We start from the raw sequence: 17,873 nt of genomic DNA, 5'->3' as shown, positions 1-17,873 counted from the left end.
ATGGCCAATAGATTTAGTGGCAGAGCATGAATGAAAACAGAAGAGCCAATGAATGGCAGTGGCATGGACGCACATTCCTTTGGGCTGAATACATCGATGGTGATTCACATGGTGCCTGGCCCAGCATGGGGAATCTGGACCCGACGTAAGACCATCAGCAGTGGTCTCAATCAATGGATTAACCGGATTGTTTTTTACATTGTTTGTTTCCACGTGCAGCACTTCAACCCCAGTCCAGTGGGAAATAGACTATCAATCAGCCTGGTCACCTGCCCTGTAGAGGAGAGTTCAACCCATCCAGCCCTAAAGGGCTATTTAGGAAGCCTGTGCTGTGGGGATTTTAGCTTGTCATCCACCACCCACCCTCTCCCTTGGGCTTTCATTGTGGTTAGGGCTAAAGAATATAATATGAATAGGCTATGTCCACTTTTCTAGTATCAGACACACTTGTTTAGTCATGCAGCTAAACACAAAGTATCTCAACTAGCTTAACAGTTCCTAGAAGTAGCTATCCTATGCATCTGATCTCTTCCTCGACGGGCTCATTCACACTGTCAGTTTTTTAATTGGTAAATAATGGGCAGAAACAGCCTCTTTATCCTGGGGTTATATAACAAGTAAATGTTATGGGATTCTGGGCTCAGCTCCAAGGCGGTGTTGGAGAGAGAGCGAAAGAGAGCTGGGTGAACTGACTGGAGGTTTGCCACAGCACTCCAAGGAAAGCTTATCAACTTAATTACTGGATTGAGTAGGACTACTGAACTGGATTTTATATGGATGGAAATGTCTCTCTTTTTTGTACTTTCAATTAGAGCTGGGGGATATGGACCAAAATCCATATCGCAATAAATTGCCTGAATTGATGCAATAACGATAAATAGAACTATATGTTTATAAAAAATAACAATTATGATCCTTTAAGCTACTACTACTAGTTTGGTGGAAATTGTCACATTTTAAAAATCACCCATATTAGGAAACTTATTTCATTTCAAACGTCACATTTCTCTAGTATAGGCTACTTATAGTAATGAACGATATCAGCAATGTGATCGATATTTTCCGGTTTATCATCCCAGCTCTACTTTCAATTAAACACTGTGTGTGAAAGGTCAGGTGTTTAGTCCTGTTATGAGTTTCTGCTTATGGTCTGGGATGCCAGTGTGATGCCAGTGAAGGAGAACTGTATCTTCTGAGTCGTGTTCATTAGTCACCAAATGGAAGAAAATGGTCTGAAACAGGGAGGGTCTGGACACAAACGTTTCATTTTCGGTTGCTAAAAGTTTTCAAGCGTTTTACGTTGCGTGCCCTAATGAACAGAAGTCTGGTTTTTCTTTGTTTGGTAGATCTGGAGGGTCGCATCATGTTTCCATGTTGGGTCAGTCAGTGATGGATCGATAGACTTCTGTCATCAAAGATGGTACAGTATATAATAGTGCAGTACATACAGTGTGGTCTGAAATGATTGACACCCTTGACAAAGATGAGCAAAAATGACTGTATAAAATAAATAATTAAAATACTGAACTATATTGTATGGGGAAATTATATTATTTTATACTAATACGATTGCTCAAATAACTAGATTTTGTTTAACAAATAACACCCCTAAAGATTCTTAGAAATAATGTAGCAGTGACTACTAGAGGTCGACCGATGATGATTTTTCAATGCCGATACCGATTTAATCGGCCGATTTAAAAAATAAATAAATAAAAAACCTTGTATTTTTAATAATGACGATTACAACAATACTGAATTAACACTTATTTTAACTTAATATAATACATCAATAAAATCAATTTAGCCAAAAAGTAGATAATGAAACATGTTCAATTTGGTTTAAATAATGCAAAAACATAGTGTTGGAGAAAAAAGTAAAAGTGCAATATGTGCTATGTAAGAAAGCTAAAGTTTCAGTTCCTTGCTCAGAACATGAGAACATATGAAAGCTGGTGGTTTCTTTTAACATGAGTCTTCAATATTCCCAGGTAAGAAGTTTTAGGTTGTAGTTATTATAGGACTATTTCCCTCTGTACCATTTGCATTTCATTAACCTTTGACTATTGGATATTCTTATAGGCACTATAGTATTGCCAGTGTAACAGTATAGCTTTCGTCCTTCTCCTCGCTCCTCCCTTGGCTCGAACCAGCAACACAACGACAACAGCCACCACATCGAAGCATTACCTATGCAGAGCAAGGGAAACAACAGCCCCAAGGCTCAGAGTGAGTGAAGTTTGAAACGCTATTAGCGCGTGCTAACTAGCCAGCCGTGATTTTTGCCCATCTTAATCAAGGGTGTCAATAATTTCGAACCCCACTGTAATTGATGTAGGCCACCGTATAGGCTTATGATCTTTAATAGTTAATGGACATATGGATTGCGTTCTCACTCTTGTGTTGCTTCTAATAGGTATTTGGGTCACAGTGTCTGCCGAATTAACTTTATTGATCCCCAGAGGGGTAACTGGGTTTTGCCACCAGCGGCAGACATGCAAAGCCAGTGAGACAGCTATGTGAAAGTTCACTGGCGGTGCCAGACATTTTTCACTGGGGAAGCTTTTTAAAGGAAGGACTGTCCAGCCAGCGATCCCAGTTGATTGGTGTTTTTTCTGACGATAGACACAAGGAACCACATTAGATGGCTGTAGATTCCTGATTCGTCTGTTAGCATAGAAATAACCAATGCAAACATTACAATTAGAGCAAGCTAGCTAACTTGTTCTTCCAGCAAATACATGCAAAAGCACATCCCAGGATGCCCCCAATATCTAACAGGCACTGTTACACATTTATACATCAAGACATGTACTTAGTGAACTTGTACACATTGTAAATATGAAAATAGAATACAGTATGTATTTCAGGACTGACCTACCAATTGCATGTCAATATCAGACTGGGAAGAATTTATGTTCGTGATCTCCCCCTATCTGAAAGCATAACCAATGGTATGGCACCTATCGATATGTAAATTCAACCAACCAATAGGAATACATAAACATTGAATCAATACAGTTGATGTCGAAAGTTTACATACACCTCAGCAAAATACATTTAAACTCAGTTTTTCACAATTCCTGACATTTAATCCTGGTAAAGATTCCCTGTCTTAGGTCAGTTAGGATCACTACTTTATTTTAAGAATGTGAAATATCAGAATAATAGTAGAGAAAATAATTTATTCAGCTTTTATTTCTTTCATCACATTCCCAATGGGTCAGTTTTCATACACACATACATACATACAAGTTTACATACACTCAATTAGTATTTGGTACCATTGCCTTTAAATTGTTTAACTTGGGTCAAATGTTTTGGGTAGCCTTCCACAAGCTTCCGACAATGAGCTGGGTGAATTTTGGCCCATTCCTCCTGACAGAGCTGGTGTAACTGAGTCAGGTTTGTAGGCCTCCTTGCTCGCACATGCTTTTTCAGGTCTGCCCACAAATTTTCCATAGGATTGAGGTCAGGGCTTTGTGATGGCCACTCTAATACCTTGACTTTGTTGTCGTTACGCTATTTTGCCACAACTTTGGACGTATGCTTGGGGTCATTGTCCATTTGGAAGACCCATTTGCGACCAAGCTTTAACGTCCTGACTGATGTCTTGAGATGTTGCTTCAATATATCCACAAAACTTTCCTGCCTCATGAGGCCATCTATTTTGTGAAGTGCACCAGTCCCTCCTGCAGCAAAGCACCCCCACAAAATGATGCTGCCACCCCGTGCTTCACGGTTAGGATGGTGTTCTTTGGCTTGCAAGCATCCCCCTTTTTCCTCCAAACATAACGATGGTCATTATGGCCAAACAGTTCTATTTTTGTTTCATCAGACCAGAGCACATTTCTCCAAAAAGTATGATCTTTGTCCCCATGTGCTGTTGCAAACCGTAGTTTGGCTTTTTTATGGCAGTTTTGGAGCAGTGGCTTCTTCCTTGCTGAGCGGCCTTTCAGGTTATGTCGATATAGGACTTGTTTTACTATGGAGATAGATACTTTTGTACCTGTTTCCAACCGCATCGTCACAAGGTCATTTGCTGTTGTTCTGGGATTGATTTGCACTTTTCACACCAAAGTACATTAATCTCTAGGAGACAGAACGCGTCTCCTTCCTGCGTGGTCCCATGGTGTTTATACTTGCGTACTATTGTTTGTACAGATGAATGTGGTGCCTTCAGGCATTTGGAAATTGCTCCCAAGGATGAACCAGACTTGTGGAGGTCTACAAAAATGTTTCCTGAGGTCTTGGCTGATTTCTTTTGATTTTCCCATGATGTCAAGCAAAGAGGCACTGAGTTGGAAGGTAGGCCTTGAAATACATCCACATGTACACCTCGAATTGACATAAATGATGTCAATTAGTATATCAGAAGCTTATAAAGCCGTAACATCATTTTCTGGAATTTTCCAAGCTGTTTAAAGGCACAGTCAACTTAGTGTATGTAAACGTCTGACCCACTGGAATTGTGATACAGTGAATTATAAGTGAAATAATCTGTCTGTAAACAATTGTTGGAAAAATGACTTGTGCCATTCACAAAGTAGATGTCCTAACCGACTTGCCAAAACTATAGTTTGTTTACAAGAAATTTGTGGAGTGGTTGAAAGACGAGTTTTAATGACTCCAACCTAAGTGTATGTAAACTTCTGACTTCAACTGTATGTCCACAACTCGAAAACATTCAATGCATTGAGATTCGTAAATATGTAATAATGAATCATCGGACTATGGCTGCTACACAGCTGTGGACTTAGTATTGAGCTCAAGAGTCTGTGTTAAATAGTATTGAGGTTACTTTAATGTTTTAGTTAACTGAATAGACTAGTCATATTCCTTGGAAACAGGTTTCAGTTTATACTGACTGTAAAATGTAAATAGGATTCCGTGAAGGCATAAACTCTGAATGAAATAAGTGACATTTAAAGATTCACTATGCAGGATAACACTTTACTTGACACCCAGCATCATAACATGTTATGACACGGTCATAACCATGTCATAACAGCTGACATACCGTGTCATAACTTTTATAATATGGTCATAACACTGTCATGACACATAATTAGACCTGTTGTGACACATATTGTGTTATTTTACGGCTGGTTATGACGCCTACAAAAGTGTCTACCTACCACACAATGCAAACATTCTATTACATCATAACCTACATGTCAACAATATGTTTTATATATATATATTTATTTAATTGTAATTGTGCACACATGCACCTAACCCAATGCTCTGTTGCTGATGACTGGGATGAACACAGGAGCAGGTTTCAGGGGCAGGACAAAACACCCTTTTTTTGACTGAATCCTGATATAAGGGCATGTATGGCATTATTTGGCATTATGATGCTCATAATTCTTCTTGATAGTGCCATGAACTGTTTTTTTCCCCCCAAGTGAAGTTACACTTGATGGTCATAATGCTTCTTGACAGTGTCATAAAGTGTATTTTCTAGTCCAAGAAAAGTGACCCAGGATGGTCATAATGCTTCTTGACAGTGTCATAAAGTGTGTTTTCTAGTCCAAGTAAAGTGACCCAGGATGGCCGTAATGCTTCTTGACAGAGTCATAAAGTGTGTTTTCTAGTCCAAGTAAAGTGACCCAGGATGGCCGTAATGCTTCTTGACAGTGTCATAAAGTGTGTTTTCTAGTCCAAGTAAAGTGACCCAGGATGGTCATAATGCTTCTTGACAGTGTCATAAAGTGTGTTTTCTAGTCCAAGTAAAGTGACCCAGGATGGTCATAATGCTTCTTGACAGAGTCATAAAGTGTGTTTTCTAGTCCAAGTAAAGTGACCCAGGATGGCCGTAATGCTTCTTGACAGAGTCATAAAGTGTGTTTTCTAGTCCAAGTAAAGTGACCCAGGATGGCCGTAATGCTTCTTGACAGTGTCATAAAGTGTGTTTTCTAGTCCAAGGACCCAGGATGGTCATAATGCTAAAGTGACCCAGGATGGTCATAATGCTTCTTGACAGTGTCATAAAGTGTGTTTTCTAGTCCAAGTAAAGTGACCCAGGATGGTCATAATGCTTCTTGACAGAGTCATAAAGTGTGTTTTCTAGTCCAAGTAAAGTGACCCAGGATGGCCGTAATGCTTCTTGACAGTGTTATTTAAAATATGTTGAAAAAAGCATGACTGTAAAGAATTCATTACAACAACAAAGGATTTAAGAAGCAAACTTTCAAAAGAAAGGAAACTTATTGAAATGGAAAAAACAAATTTGAATAAATGTGGGTTTTGACACTCTTATGTAGGTGTCATAACCAGACATAAAATAACTCAATATATATCACAACAGGTGTAAATATGTGGGTCATGACAGTGTTATGACCATATTATGACAGGTTATGTCAGTTGTAATGACCTTGTCATAATGTGTTTTGACACTGGGTGTCAAGTAAAGTGTTACCAAAATGGTAATAAATCGCCTACTTTCAGTTTGTGGCAAAACAAGCAAGTATAGTGTAGAGAATCATTGTACCATCTAAACTGCTGTGAAATATATTTTCCATAACCAAAAATATTATATTTTTAGCTGTTTGAAGCTGGTGTACAAAACTAAAGGAAAATACAAAAAACTAAGCTTAAGCACGGGATGCATAGAAATAGTGCACATAGAATAGATCTACCCCTTCTTAGATTTGCTTTCAATGAGAATGATAGATCTATAACTCACATTTCTATGTGAATTCGTTCGGGCCGCTCAAAAAGTGAGATATTGCAGCTTTAAACGATTCAAAGAATTGAACACACTAGAATACGATTACAAGGAAAATCTCTATGGAAGTGACAGAGGTGAAATGCAAATTTGGCATTGTGAAGCAGCACATTTTAACATGAGTCAAAGTTCGCATGAGTCAAAGTTCTGCAGAGAGAAATATATATATATATATATATATATATATATATATACACATATATATATATTATGTGTGTTAGCTATAGGCTTATCATTTGGTCGGGGGCCATGTTGACTCTATTTGTGTCCCGATTGGCATCCTATCCCCCATGTAGTGCACTACTTTTGACCAGGACCCATAGGGCTCTGGTCAAAATAATTTCACCATGTAGTGAATGTCGTGCCATTTGGGACACAGGCTCTGGCTTCACGCTGCTGTAGCCATTAAAGCTGATCTTATTCCCTGAAACACATCAGTCTTTGCAAAGCAGTACATTTTTTGCCTTGAGTTTTGTAGGTGTTTTTAGAGTGAATGAAGTGGGGATTTTTCTGGCAGAAGCATATGGTTTCCTGTTCCTGGAAGTCAAGCTTTCTTGTTCTGGTTTTTCTTGGAAGTAAATGGGGAAATTCAAAAATCTGGTTCTTTTACTTTATTTTTGAGACACAGACCGACAGGAAATGTTTGGGTTGAGCTGCGTTTGTTGAATCAGGATGCATTTTAGGCATCTAGTGGGTTACATGACAAATGTGCCCTGACTTGTAAAAGAAGGTCAGTGTTTCTCTCTCTCTCTCTACCAGAGAAACCCCAGAGGAAACCGGAGGCTTATCTACATAAACATACAGCAATAAAATCTGCTATTTAAATTGGTATTTGACTTTGCAGGGCTAACTATCCTACTGAATTAGGCTACTAGACTAGGAGTTTGACGTCATCTAGCAGTAGAGTAGGCCATTTCACCCTAGCCTCTAGTCCACAATACATCCATGCACTTGTATTTAAGTTAGCATGCAATGAAATGTAACTATGACAATTGGACCACGTATTGTTATTGTTTTTATTCAGGAGAGTTACAGTGTGACTTTTGAACGTAATAGCATGACCAATGGAAGTTCAAGGTGGGAGAAATTGTGACCTTTTCTGGAATGTGAGGTAGCATTTAAATGATCCTTAGTGTGAGGATTATGCTGGCTTTATAGAGAGCTAAACATTTAGGAAATGCCTCATGACTGTTAGTAATGCACTATGCAAAACCACAACATCCGTTATTGAGGAAAGTGAACCAGTGTTTAGTATTATGAATATGCCTACCAGAGTAGAACCTAGGCCTAAACATGAATAGGCCCCGACTTGTTCAGTGAGGTAGCCCTGCATGTGGAAAGGGGCTGTGTTTATTTTATACTGTAGTGGGTGCACTGGGTGTGTTCGTGCTGGACGATAGCAATACAGGAATGGCGGCTATTCTATATCTACCCATTACTGTGGAAACAAATTATAGGTCACACCTACTCTCATTCTCATCTTCTCACTCTGTGTGCCTCCAAAGAGAGTCCAAATTGAACTCTTGATCTTCTAATTAGTCGGAAGTTTACATACTCTTAGGTTGGAGTCATTAAAACTCGTTTTTCAACCACTCCACAAATTTCTTGTTAACAATCTATAGTTTTGGCAAGTTGGTTAGGACATCTATTTTGTGTATGACACAAGTAATTTTTCCAACAATTGTTTCCAGACAGATTATTTCAGTTATTTATCACTGTATCATAATCCCAGTGGGTCAGAAGTTTACATACACTAAGTTGACTGTGTGTTGAAACAGCTTGGAAAATTCCCCAAAATGATGTCATTGCTTTATTAGCTTCTGATAGGCTAATTTACATAATTTGAGTCAACTGTAGGTGTACCTGTGGATGTATTTCAATGCCTACCTTCAATCTCAGTGCCTCTTTGCTTGAAATCATGGGAAAATCAAAAGAAATAAGCCAAGACCTCAGAAAAATAATTGTAGACCTCCACAAGTCTGGTTCATCCTTGGGAGCAATTTCCTGAAGGTACCACGTTCATCTGTACAAACAATAGTACGCAAGTATAAACACCATGGGACCACGCAGACGTCATAGCTCTCAGGGAGGAGACGCGTTCTGTCTCCTAGAGATAAACGTACTTTGGTGTGAAAAGTGAACATCAATCCCAGAACAACAGCAAAGGACCTTTTGGAGATGGGTACAAAAGTATCTATATCCACAGTAAAACAAGTCCTATATCGACATAACCTGAAAGGCCGCTCAGCAAGGAAGAAGCCACTGCTCCAAAACCGCCATAAAAAAGCCAGACTATGGTTTGCAACAGCACATGGGGACAAAGATCGTACTTTTTGGAGAAATGTGCTCTGGTCTGATGAAACAAAAATAGAACTGTTTGGCCATAATGACCATCGTTATGTTTGGAAAAAAAGTGGGAGGCTTGCAAGCCAAAGAACACCGTCCCAGCCGTGAAGCACAGGGGTGTCAGCATCATGTTGTGTGGGTGCTTTGCTGCAGGAGGGACTGGTGCACTTCACAAAATAGATGGCATCATGAGGCAGGAAAATTATGTGGATACATTGAAGCAACATCTCAAGACATCAATCAGGAAGTTAAAGCTTGGTTGCAAATGGGTCTTCCAAATGGACAATGACCCCAAGCATACTTCCAAAGTTGTAGCAAAATGGCATAAGGACAACAAAGTCAAGGTATTGGAGTGGCCATCACAAAGCCCTGACCTCAATCCCATGGAAAATTTGTGGGCAGAACTGAAAAAGGAGGCCTACAAACCTGACTCAGTTACACCAGCTCTGTCAGGAGGAATGGGCCAAAATTCACCCAACTTATTGTGGGAAACGTGTGGATGGCTACCCAAAACGTTTGACCCAAATTAAACAATTTAAAGGCAATGCTACCAAATACTAATTGAGTGTATGTAAACTTCTGACCCCTGCACTTATCAACACACAACATATCCCAAAGCATAGTGCTTCTTCTTAGCAAAGCCCCATGAAGGACCCATGTGTGATTATTCTGTCAGACACTCCCCTTTCAACACCACAAACCTAATATTGGCCTTGGCGTGACCTTGTTCAAACCCCCAACCTTACCACTGTCCCTGTTCTAAACCCTTAACCCTGACCTTGTCTTGGCCCCAACCTTAGTCCTGGTCTGCCTTATCTCTCCCTTTTTATAAACCTGACCCCAACTTTACTATGACCCCTCTCTACATACTAACCCTAGCCTATGATTGAGTTTGTGGCAGAATAGATCATAGAAAAATTTGAATTCTTCTATTAATTCTATTTCTATGGTGTAGAATGTAGGTGGCCATGTTTTGAGATAGCATCACTAAATCACAGTGTTGTAGTTGTACTTTTATTTACTGATCTAAACCCAACATATATTGGTTAGGTCAATAGCTTCTTCTCAGAGTGTCTGAATTGAGCAGGTGCTTGTTTCCAACCCCATTTTAATATAGAGTAGTAATACTGTTGGAAGACTTGGCATGGCTGAGAAGAATTATCCTGTGGAAGCCAACAAAACATTGTCCTAGTCCTATTAAAAACTTTGGGAGCGTTATTTTTATTTTTATTTTTATTTCACCTTTATTTAACCAGGTAGGCTAGTTGAGAACAAGTTCTCATTTGCAACTGCGACCTGGCCAAGATAAAGCATAGCAGTGTGAACAGACAACACAGAGTTACACATGGAGTAAACAATTAACAAGTCAATAACACAGTAGGAAAAAAAGGGGAGTCTATATACATTGTGTGCAAAAGGCATGAGGAGGTAGGCGAATAATTACAATTTTGCAGATTAACACTGATGGACATGTACAGGTAGAGATATTGGTGTGCAAAAGAGCAGAAAAGTAAATAAATAAAAACAGTATGGGGATGAGGTAGGTGAAAATGGGTGGGCTATTTACCAATAGACTATGTACAGCTGCAGCGATCGGTTAGCTGCTCAGATAGCAGATGTTTGAAGTTGGTGAGGGAGATAAAAGTCTCCAACTTCAGCGATTTTTGCAATTCGTTCCAGTCACAGGCAGCAGAGTACTGGAACGAAAGGCGGCCAAATGAGGTGTTGGCTTTAGGGATGATCAGTGAGATACACCTGCTGGAGCGCGTGCTACGGATGGGTGTTGCCATCGTGACCAGTGAACTGAGATAAGGCGGAGCTTTACCTAGCATGGACTTGTAGATGACCTGGAGCCAGTGGGTCTGGCGACGAATATGTAGCGAGGGCCAGCCGACTAGAGCATACAAGTCGCAGTGGTGGGTGGTATAAGGTGCTTTAGTGACAAAACGGATGGCACTGTGATAAACTGCATCCAGTTTGCTGAGTAGAGTGTTGGAAGCAATTTTGTAGATGGCGTCGCCAAAGTCGAGGATCGGTAGGATAGTCAGTTTTACTAGGGTAAGTTTGGCGGCGTGAGTGAAGGAGGCTTTGTTGCGGAATAGAACGCCGACTCTTGATTTGATTTTCGATTGGAGATGTTTGATATGAGTCTGGAAGGAGAGTTTACAGTCTAGCCAGACACCTAGGTACTTATAGATGTCTACATATTCAAGGTCGGAACCATCCAGGGTGGTGATGCTGGTCAGGCGTGCGGGTGCAGGCAGCGAACGGTTGAAAAGCATGCATTTGGTTTTACTAGCGTTTAAGAGCAGTTGGAGGCCACGGAAGGAGTGTTGTATGGCATTGAAGCTCGTTTGGAGGTTAGATAGCACAGTGTCCAAGGACGGGCCGGAAGTATATAGAATGGTGTCGTCTGCGTAGAGGTGGATCAGGGAATCGCCCGCAGCAAGAGCAACATCATTGATATATACAGAGAAAAGAGTCGGCCCGAGAATTGAACCCTGTGGCACCCCCACAGAGACTGCCAGAGGACCGGACAGCTTGCCCTCCGATTTGACACACTGAACTCTGTCTGCAAAGTAATTGGTGAACCAGACAAGGCAGTCATCCGAAAAACCGAGGCTACTGAGTCTGCCGATAAGAATATGGTGATTGACAGAGTCGAAAGCCTTGGCAAGGTCGATGAAGACGGCTGAACAGTACTGTCTTTTATCGATGGCGGTTATGATATCGTTTAGTACCTTGAGCGTGGCTGAGGTGCACCCGTGACCGGCTCGGAATTCCAGCGCGCAGATTTACTTTTCTTGTTCTACGTTGTCCTCTCGGATCCAGCACCTAGGTAACGTTTTGTTCATGGGTGTGCGCATACCACCCCTCTAAACATGGCTGAGAATTATGCAAAAACGAAGTACTATTTTTTGGCTCCCAAATGTTAAAAGGTTAACATTCAGTCAATTGTCAAGGGGGTGTCAAAGGATGTGTGATCGTTGGGCTTTTTTGTTGACAGTCCAGACAAACCCATGTTTTTAAGGTCTGCTCATTTCCCTGGAGGCTTCGGCTGTGGTGCGTCTGGTGCTGTGGTGGGGGGCTCACTGGAGCTGAACCCTGGGCTCGCTGGGACTGGCATACATATTTGGCCCCTTCCCAGCAAGGATGTCACTGGCTGCAGCCATTTGGGGGGTGGTAGTCGGTCGGGGGTGGGTGGGATCAGTCACACTCTGGTAGCTGGACCTTTTTAGCCCTGTCTAGTCTGATGGTTTCAACCATGTCCAGACACTTTGCACTGGGATTAGTTTGGAGTCAGGAGGACGAGACTGGAGAGGGCCACCACTATACTGCTGCTGCTTTTTCTCAGTGAGTTGATTTAGATCGTATTAAAACCGGTTTGGGTTCGAAGGGTTATTATTACGCGTTTTGTTATAATAGGCCAGAGGCCTAACTAAGATTGTGTAGGGTTTATTTGTTGAAGTGGGCTCCTTCAAGTTGTGAATCATACTTATCAAGGATCGATCATGAAAACCAGTGTTCAAAATTACGAAAGAATGTTCGAGCCTCTTCAATTTCACAACAAAACCATTTCATAAATCATATTACCTCTCTCACCGAGGCATTATAACAGCTACTGCCTTTCTGCCGTATCAAGAGGTCTTGGTTTTGACATGCGCGTGTGTGTGAGTGTGGGAGCACCCTAGCAAGCCAAACACAGAAGTCCACCACAGTACATTCTGTTCCCGCGGCACACTGTGAGTTCTCCAATCAGTGATGACATTATGGATAACCCACACTTGTTTTGTAGTGATTTATTTATTTTATGTTTTTGTCCAAGAAGACACGGTGTTCTCTGGAAGTATGTGTTTCTGTGGGAAGCCCTGTAATCGTATCAAGTTCTCTGCTACTTGCTGTTTAGGTCAACATCTGAGGCAGAACAAAGCAAAGTTGCTTTAAAGAAAACATCTAGCCTATCTACCGAACAACTAGCATAAACACTGGGGAGAACTCAGAACATTGGCTTTTCGCTTTTCACACCTGTACGTTCTACTGAACGGTCCTAAAGACTAAAGAGCTTCTGCTGTGGCCTAACAGGGAAACCAGACTGGCCGTGCTTCGTGCGCAAGCATTGCAATATAAATGAACGTGTACATGTTATTCACTCATTTTATCCATGCACATCAATGAGTGTCTGCGTTGCCGACCGCTGAAATAGAACAAGGTTCTATTTGAGATGCTTGACACGCAGCAATCTTCTCATTGGTTTTCACAAGCATACAAAGCATACATGCTTGAAAGAGGAGAGATTAATCAATGATAACTAACTAAAAACTAACTAGGCTTCCCCTTTTATCTGTGGATTAATCATTGGAGTATATGAACACACAATTTTGTATGACTCCTGGTCAAAACTTTACATAGATCCAGCAAAAAAGGACCATATGCATTTCAAGTAAAATAACAACCCCAATGTTCATCTCCTAGGACAAACTAGCTAGCAACAGCTTACTGCCACAGTAACTGCTTCCTGGGCCTCGACTGAAGACAACAGCTTACTGCCACAGTAACTGCTTCCTAGGCCTTGACTGAAGACAACAGCTTACTGCCACAGTAACTGCTTCCTAGGCCTTGACTGAAGACAACAGCTTAACTGACTGAAGACACAGTGCCACAACTGCTTCCTAGGCCTTGACTGAAGACAACAGCTTACTGCCACAGTAACTGCTTCCTAGGCCTTGACTGAAGACAACAGCTTACTGCCACAGTAACTGCTTCCTGGGCCTTGACTGAAGACAACAGCTTACTGCCACAGTAACTGCTTCCTAGGCCTTGACTGAAGACAACAGCTTACTGCCACAGTAACTGCTTCCTAGGCCTCGACTGAAGACAACAGCTTACTGCCACAGTAACTGCTTCCTAGGCCTCGACTGAAGACAACAGCTTACTGCCACAGTAACTGCTTCCTTCCTAGGCCTCGACTGAAGACAACAGCTTACTGCCACAGTAACTGCTTCCTAGGCCTCGACTGAAGACGACAGCTTACTGCCACAGTAACTGCTTCCTAGGCCTCGACTGAAGACGACAGCTTACTGCCACAGTAACTGCTTCCTAGGCCTCGACTGAAGACGACAGCTTACTGCCACAGTAACTGGGAGGCTCCCGAGTGGCACGGTGGTCTAAGGCACTGCATCTCAGTGCTAGAGGCATCACTACAGACTCTGTTTTTTTCCCCAGGCTGTATCACAACCGGCTGTGATTGGGAGTCCTAGGGTGGTGCACAATTGGCTCAGCGTCCTCCGGGTTTGGCCGGGGTAGGCCGTCATTGTAAATAACAATTTGTTCTTAACTGGCTTGCCGAGTTAAATAAAAACTGCTACCTAGGCCTTGACTGAAGACAACAGCTTACTGCAACAGTAACTGCTTCCTAGGCCTTGACTGAAGACAACAGCTTAGTATGGAGCCTTCCTTACTGGTTCTAGTTCATTATGCTCTTTACCATGATCTCATATCCAGCCTAAAACATGGGGTGGTTGGGTGGAAGAAGAGGCAACTTGGTATGTTGCCTTTTCATGGTAGTGCCCCACGCTGCTCTGAGGGGATGTTCTGGTTTAGACCAGCAGGAGGAGAGCCAAGTTTAGGCCTGTACACACACACACACACACGCGTGCGCACGCTTGGGCGTACACGCACTGCAATGAGATTGTGTTGTTTTTTTAACCTCAATATTGACCAGATTGGTACTGCATGCAATAAGGTCTTAACCAAATGAATGTTCCTCTGCATGTTAGACTAGATAGACAAAGACAAACCCAGTGTTCTGATGTGATGCTGAAGTTGTGAATAAACACTTTTGGCATGACTGCTCTGTTGGCTTTTTTCTCAGCAGGACAATGTAGACCGAGCCTCCAATCACAGACCAGCAGATCTAATTGGGCCGAGTTTCCAGAAGTCAACCAATCGGAACCCCCCTAACCATCAAGGTTGGTGTTCTAAGAATGTCAGTACTTAGAAATCGGCATGGAAATATTCATTAGATTATTGTGTCTCTGCTCAAATTATTTGACAGATGTAGACTAGTTATATGGTGTAATTATTGATGGTCCAGAACTAGGGTGCAACATATTTGAGGCTGCATAATTGAAAACAAAGACAACTGTTTAAAAAAAATGTGTAATAATAATAATCACAGTTTTTTGCTCTGAGAATACTAATGTCACTAACAAGATTATGTTCTGAAATGTGGCCTATTTGTATTGGAATTGCAGCTTCAAAAGATCCTTATCACATTGTTAATTCCCAGATCCGAGATTTGCAATCTCATTTTCTGTATTCCGCTTTAATCTACAGTTGTGTGTGTGTGTGTGTCTTTTCAGTGCATGCATGCACACTTTGATATGGGTTGGGGGTTACTGTTGACGCATTTTATGGCAGAGGGCTCCGTCGCTCATTAAGTTCAGATTAGGATGTATATTCGGAGGCTCTTCCGCTGTACACATTTCAGCAGTTCAAAGGGGGATTTGTAAAGACATGGGGTGCCATTATAATTAAGCTTTCAATCTAATTGTGCTATACAAATTTCAGCTGTGATAATCGGAGCATGAGATTTACGCACACTATTGCCCCAGCATGGGAGGTAAAGCTTGAAGGTTTACGCACACTATTGCCCCAGCATGGGAGGTAAAGCTTGAAGGTTTACGCACACTATTGCCCCAGCATGGGAGGTAAAGCTTGAAGGTTTACGCACACTATTGCCCCAGCATGGGAGGTAAAGCTTGAAGGTTTACGCACACTATTGCCCCAGCATGGGAGGTAAAGCTTGAAGGTTTACGCACACTATTGCTCCAGCATGGGAGGTAAAGCTTGAAGGTTTACGCACACTATTGCCCCAGCATGGGAGGTAAAGCTTGAAGGTTTTTGAACTGTCTGGTAGTGGATGAGAAAGCTTGGTGCTGTCATGGAAATAAATGGAGCAGAAGTTACATTGTCATTTTTTTCACTGTCAAGGGAGAGCACTGTACTGGAATTTATGAATGGGGAGACAGATCAAATAATTTTCAGTGATTCCATTACAAATTATCTATAATAATATGAGAGTTAGGGTAAAAAGAACGCTTTGCAAAAGTATTTGCCCCAAAATGTTTAATATGTGCAAAGACCTCCCTCCCTCCATAATATCAAGATCAGATTGAGAGAATTAATGAATCAATCAAGGAATGCATTGATAACCATTTGTATACTTGAAAGACAACTGTTCATTGTTTAGACTATTGAAACTGTACATTTCAACATTGGTCAATATTATTATATAGACCCTTTTGATAACACATTGTCTGATATCCATATAGGGATGGGCATTTTACTTTTTTTTTTACTGTTCGAGTACTCAAATGAAATTTTTTATTTTTTGTACACAAGGCGCACTCTGGGAAATATATGCCAACAGCGTGCAACAGTTCCTAATTCAACATAACATTTACAGATAACAAGTTGTAATTGCTAAATTGCCCCTTATACAGTACAAGTCAAATGTTTGGACACACCTACTCATTCAAAGGTGTTTTGTTATTTTTACTTTTTTCTACATTGTAGAATAATAGTGAAAACATCAAAACTATAAAATAACACATATGGAATAATGTAGTAACCAGATTTTAGATTCTTCAAAGTAGCCACGTTTTGCCTTGATGACAGTTTTGCACACTCTTGGAATTCTTAACCAGCTTCACCTGGAATGCTTTTCCAATAGTCTTGAAGGAGTTCCCACATATGCTGAGCACTCGTTGGCTGCTTTTCCTTCACTCTGCGGTCCAACTCATCCCAAACCATCTCAATTGGTTTGATGTCAGGTGATTTGTGGAGGCCAGGTCATCTGAGGCAGCACTCCATCACTCTCCTTCTTGATCAAATAGACCTTACACAGCCTGGAGGTGTGTTGGGTCATTGTCCAGTTGAAAAACAAATGATAGTCCCACTAAGCGCAAACCAGATGGGATCACAGACAGTGTCACCAGCAAAGCATCCCCACACCATCACACCTCCTCCTCCATGCTTCACGGTGGGAACCACACATGCAGAGATCATCCGTTCACCTACTCTGCATCTCACAAAGACACAGCGGTTGGAACCAAAAATCTTAAATTTGGACTCATCAGACCAATGGACAGATTTCCACTGGTCTAATGTCCATTGCTCGTGTTTCTTGGTCCAAGCAAGTTTCTTCTTATTATTGGTGTACTTTAGTAGTCGTTTCTTTGCAGCAATTTGACTATGAAGGCCTGATTCACATAGTCTCCTCTGAACAGTTGATGTTGAGATGTGTCTGTTACTTGAACTCTGAAATATTTATTTGGGCTGCAATTTCTGAGGCTGGTAACTCTAATGAATTTATCCTCTGCAGCAGATGTAACTCTGGGTCTTCCTTTCCTGTGATGGTCCTCATGAGAGCCAGTTTCATCATAGCGCTTGATGGTTTTTACGACTGCACTTGAAGAAACTTTAAAAGTTCTTGAAGTTTTTCGTATTGACTGACCTTCATGTCTTAAAGTAATGATGGACAGTTGTTTCTCGTTGCTTATTTGAGCTGTTCTTGCAAATAATATGTATTTGGTCTTTTACCAAATAGGACTATCTTCTGTATACCACCCATACCTTGTCACAACACAACTGATTGGCTCAAACGCATTAAGATGGAAAGAAATTCCACAAATAAATGTTTAACTAAGCATACCTGTTAATTTAAATGCATTCCAGGTGACTACCTCATGAAGCTGGTTGAGAGAATGCCAAGAGTATGCAAAGGTGTCAT

At 41.2% G+C, this 17,873-nt stretch overlaps 1 protein-coding gene across 5 annotated transcripts in view; it reads left to right on the top strand.

The window, feature by feature from the left end:
- Positions 1-17,873, top strand: part of LOC112222535 (growth factor receptor-bound protein 10) — an 84,646-nt gene that overhangs the window by 21,845 nt on the left and 44,928 nt on the right. For 2 of the 5 annotated variants that reach the window (XM_042304712.1, XM_042304715.1), the window contains exon 3: positions 14,955-15,048. In XM_042304712.1, the coding sequence (XP_042160646.1) occupies positions 14,955-15,048 (94 nt within the window). Of the gene's footprint in view, positions 1-1,346; positions 1,421-14,951; positions 15,049-17,873 lie in introns of all 5 variants that reach the window. The other 3 variants (XM_042304714.1, XM_042304713.1, XM_042304711.1) reach the window with 3 other exon arrangements.

The sequence above is a fragment of the Oncorhynchus tshawytscha genome, linkage group LG23 (genome assembly GCF_018296145.1).
Source record: "Oncorhynchus tshawytscha isolate Ot180627B linkage group LG23, Otsh_v2.0, whole genome shotgun sequence".
NCBI lineage: Eukaryota > Metazoa > Chordata > Actinopteri > Salmoniformes > Salmonidae > Oncorhynchus > Oncorhynchus tshawytscha.
This window is presented reverse-complemented; position numbering and strand designations above follow the sequence as displayed.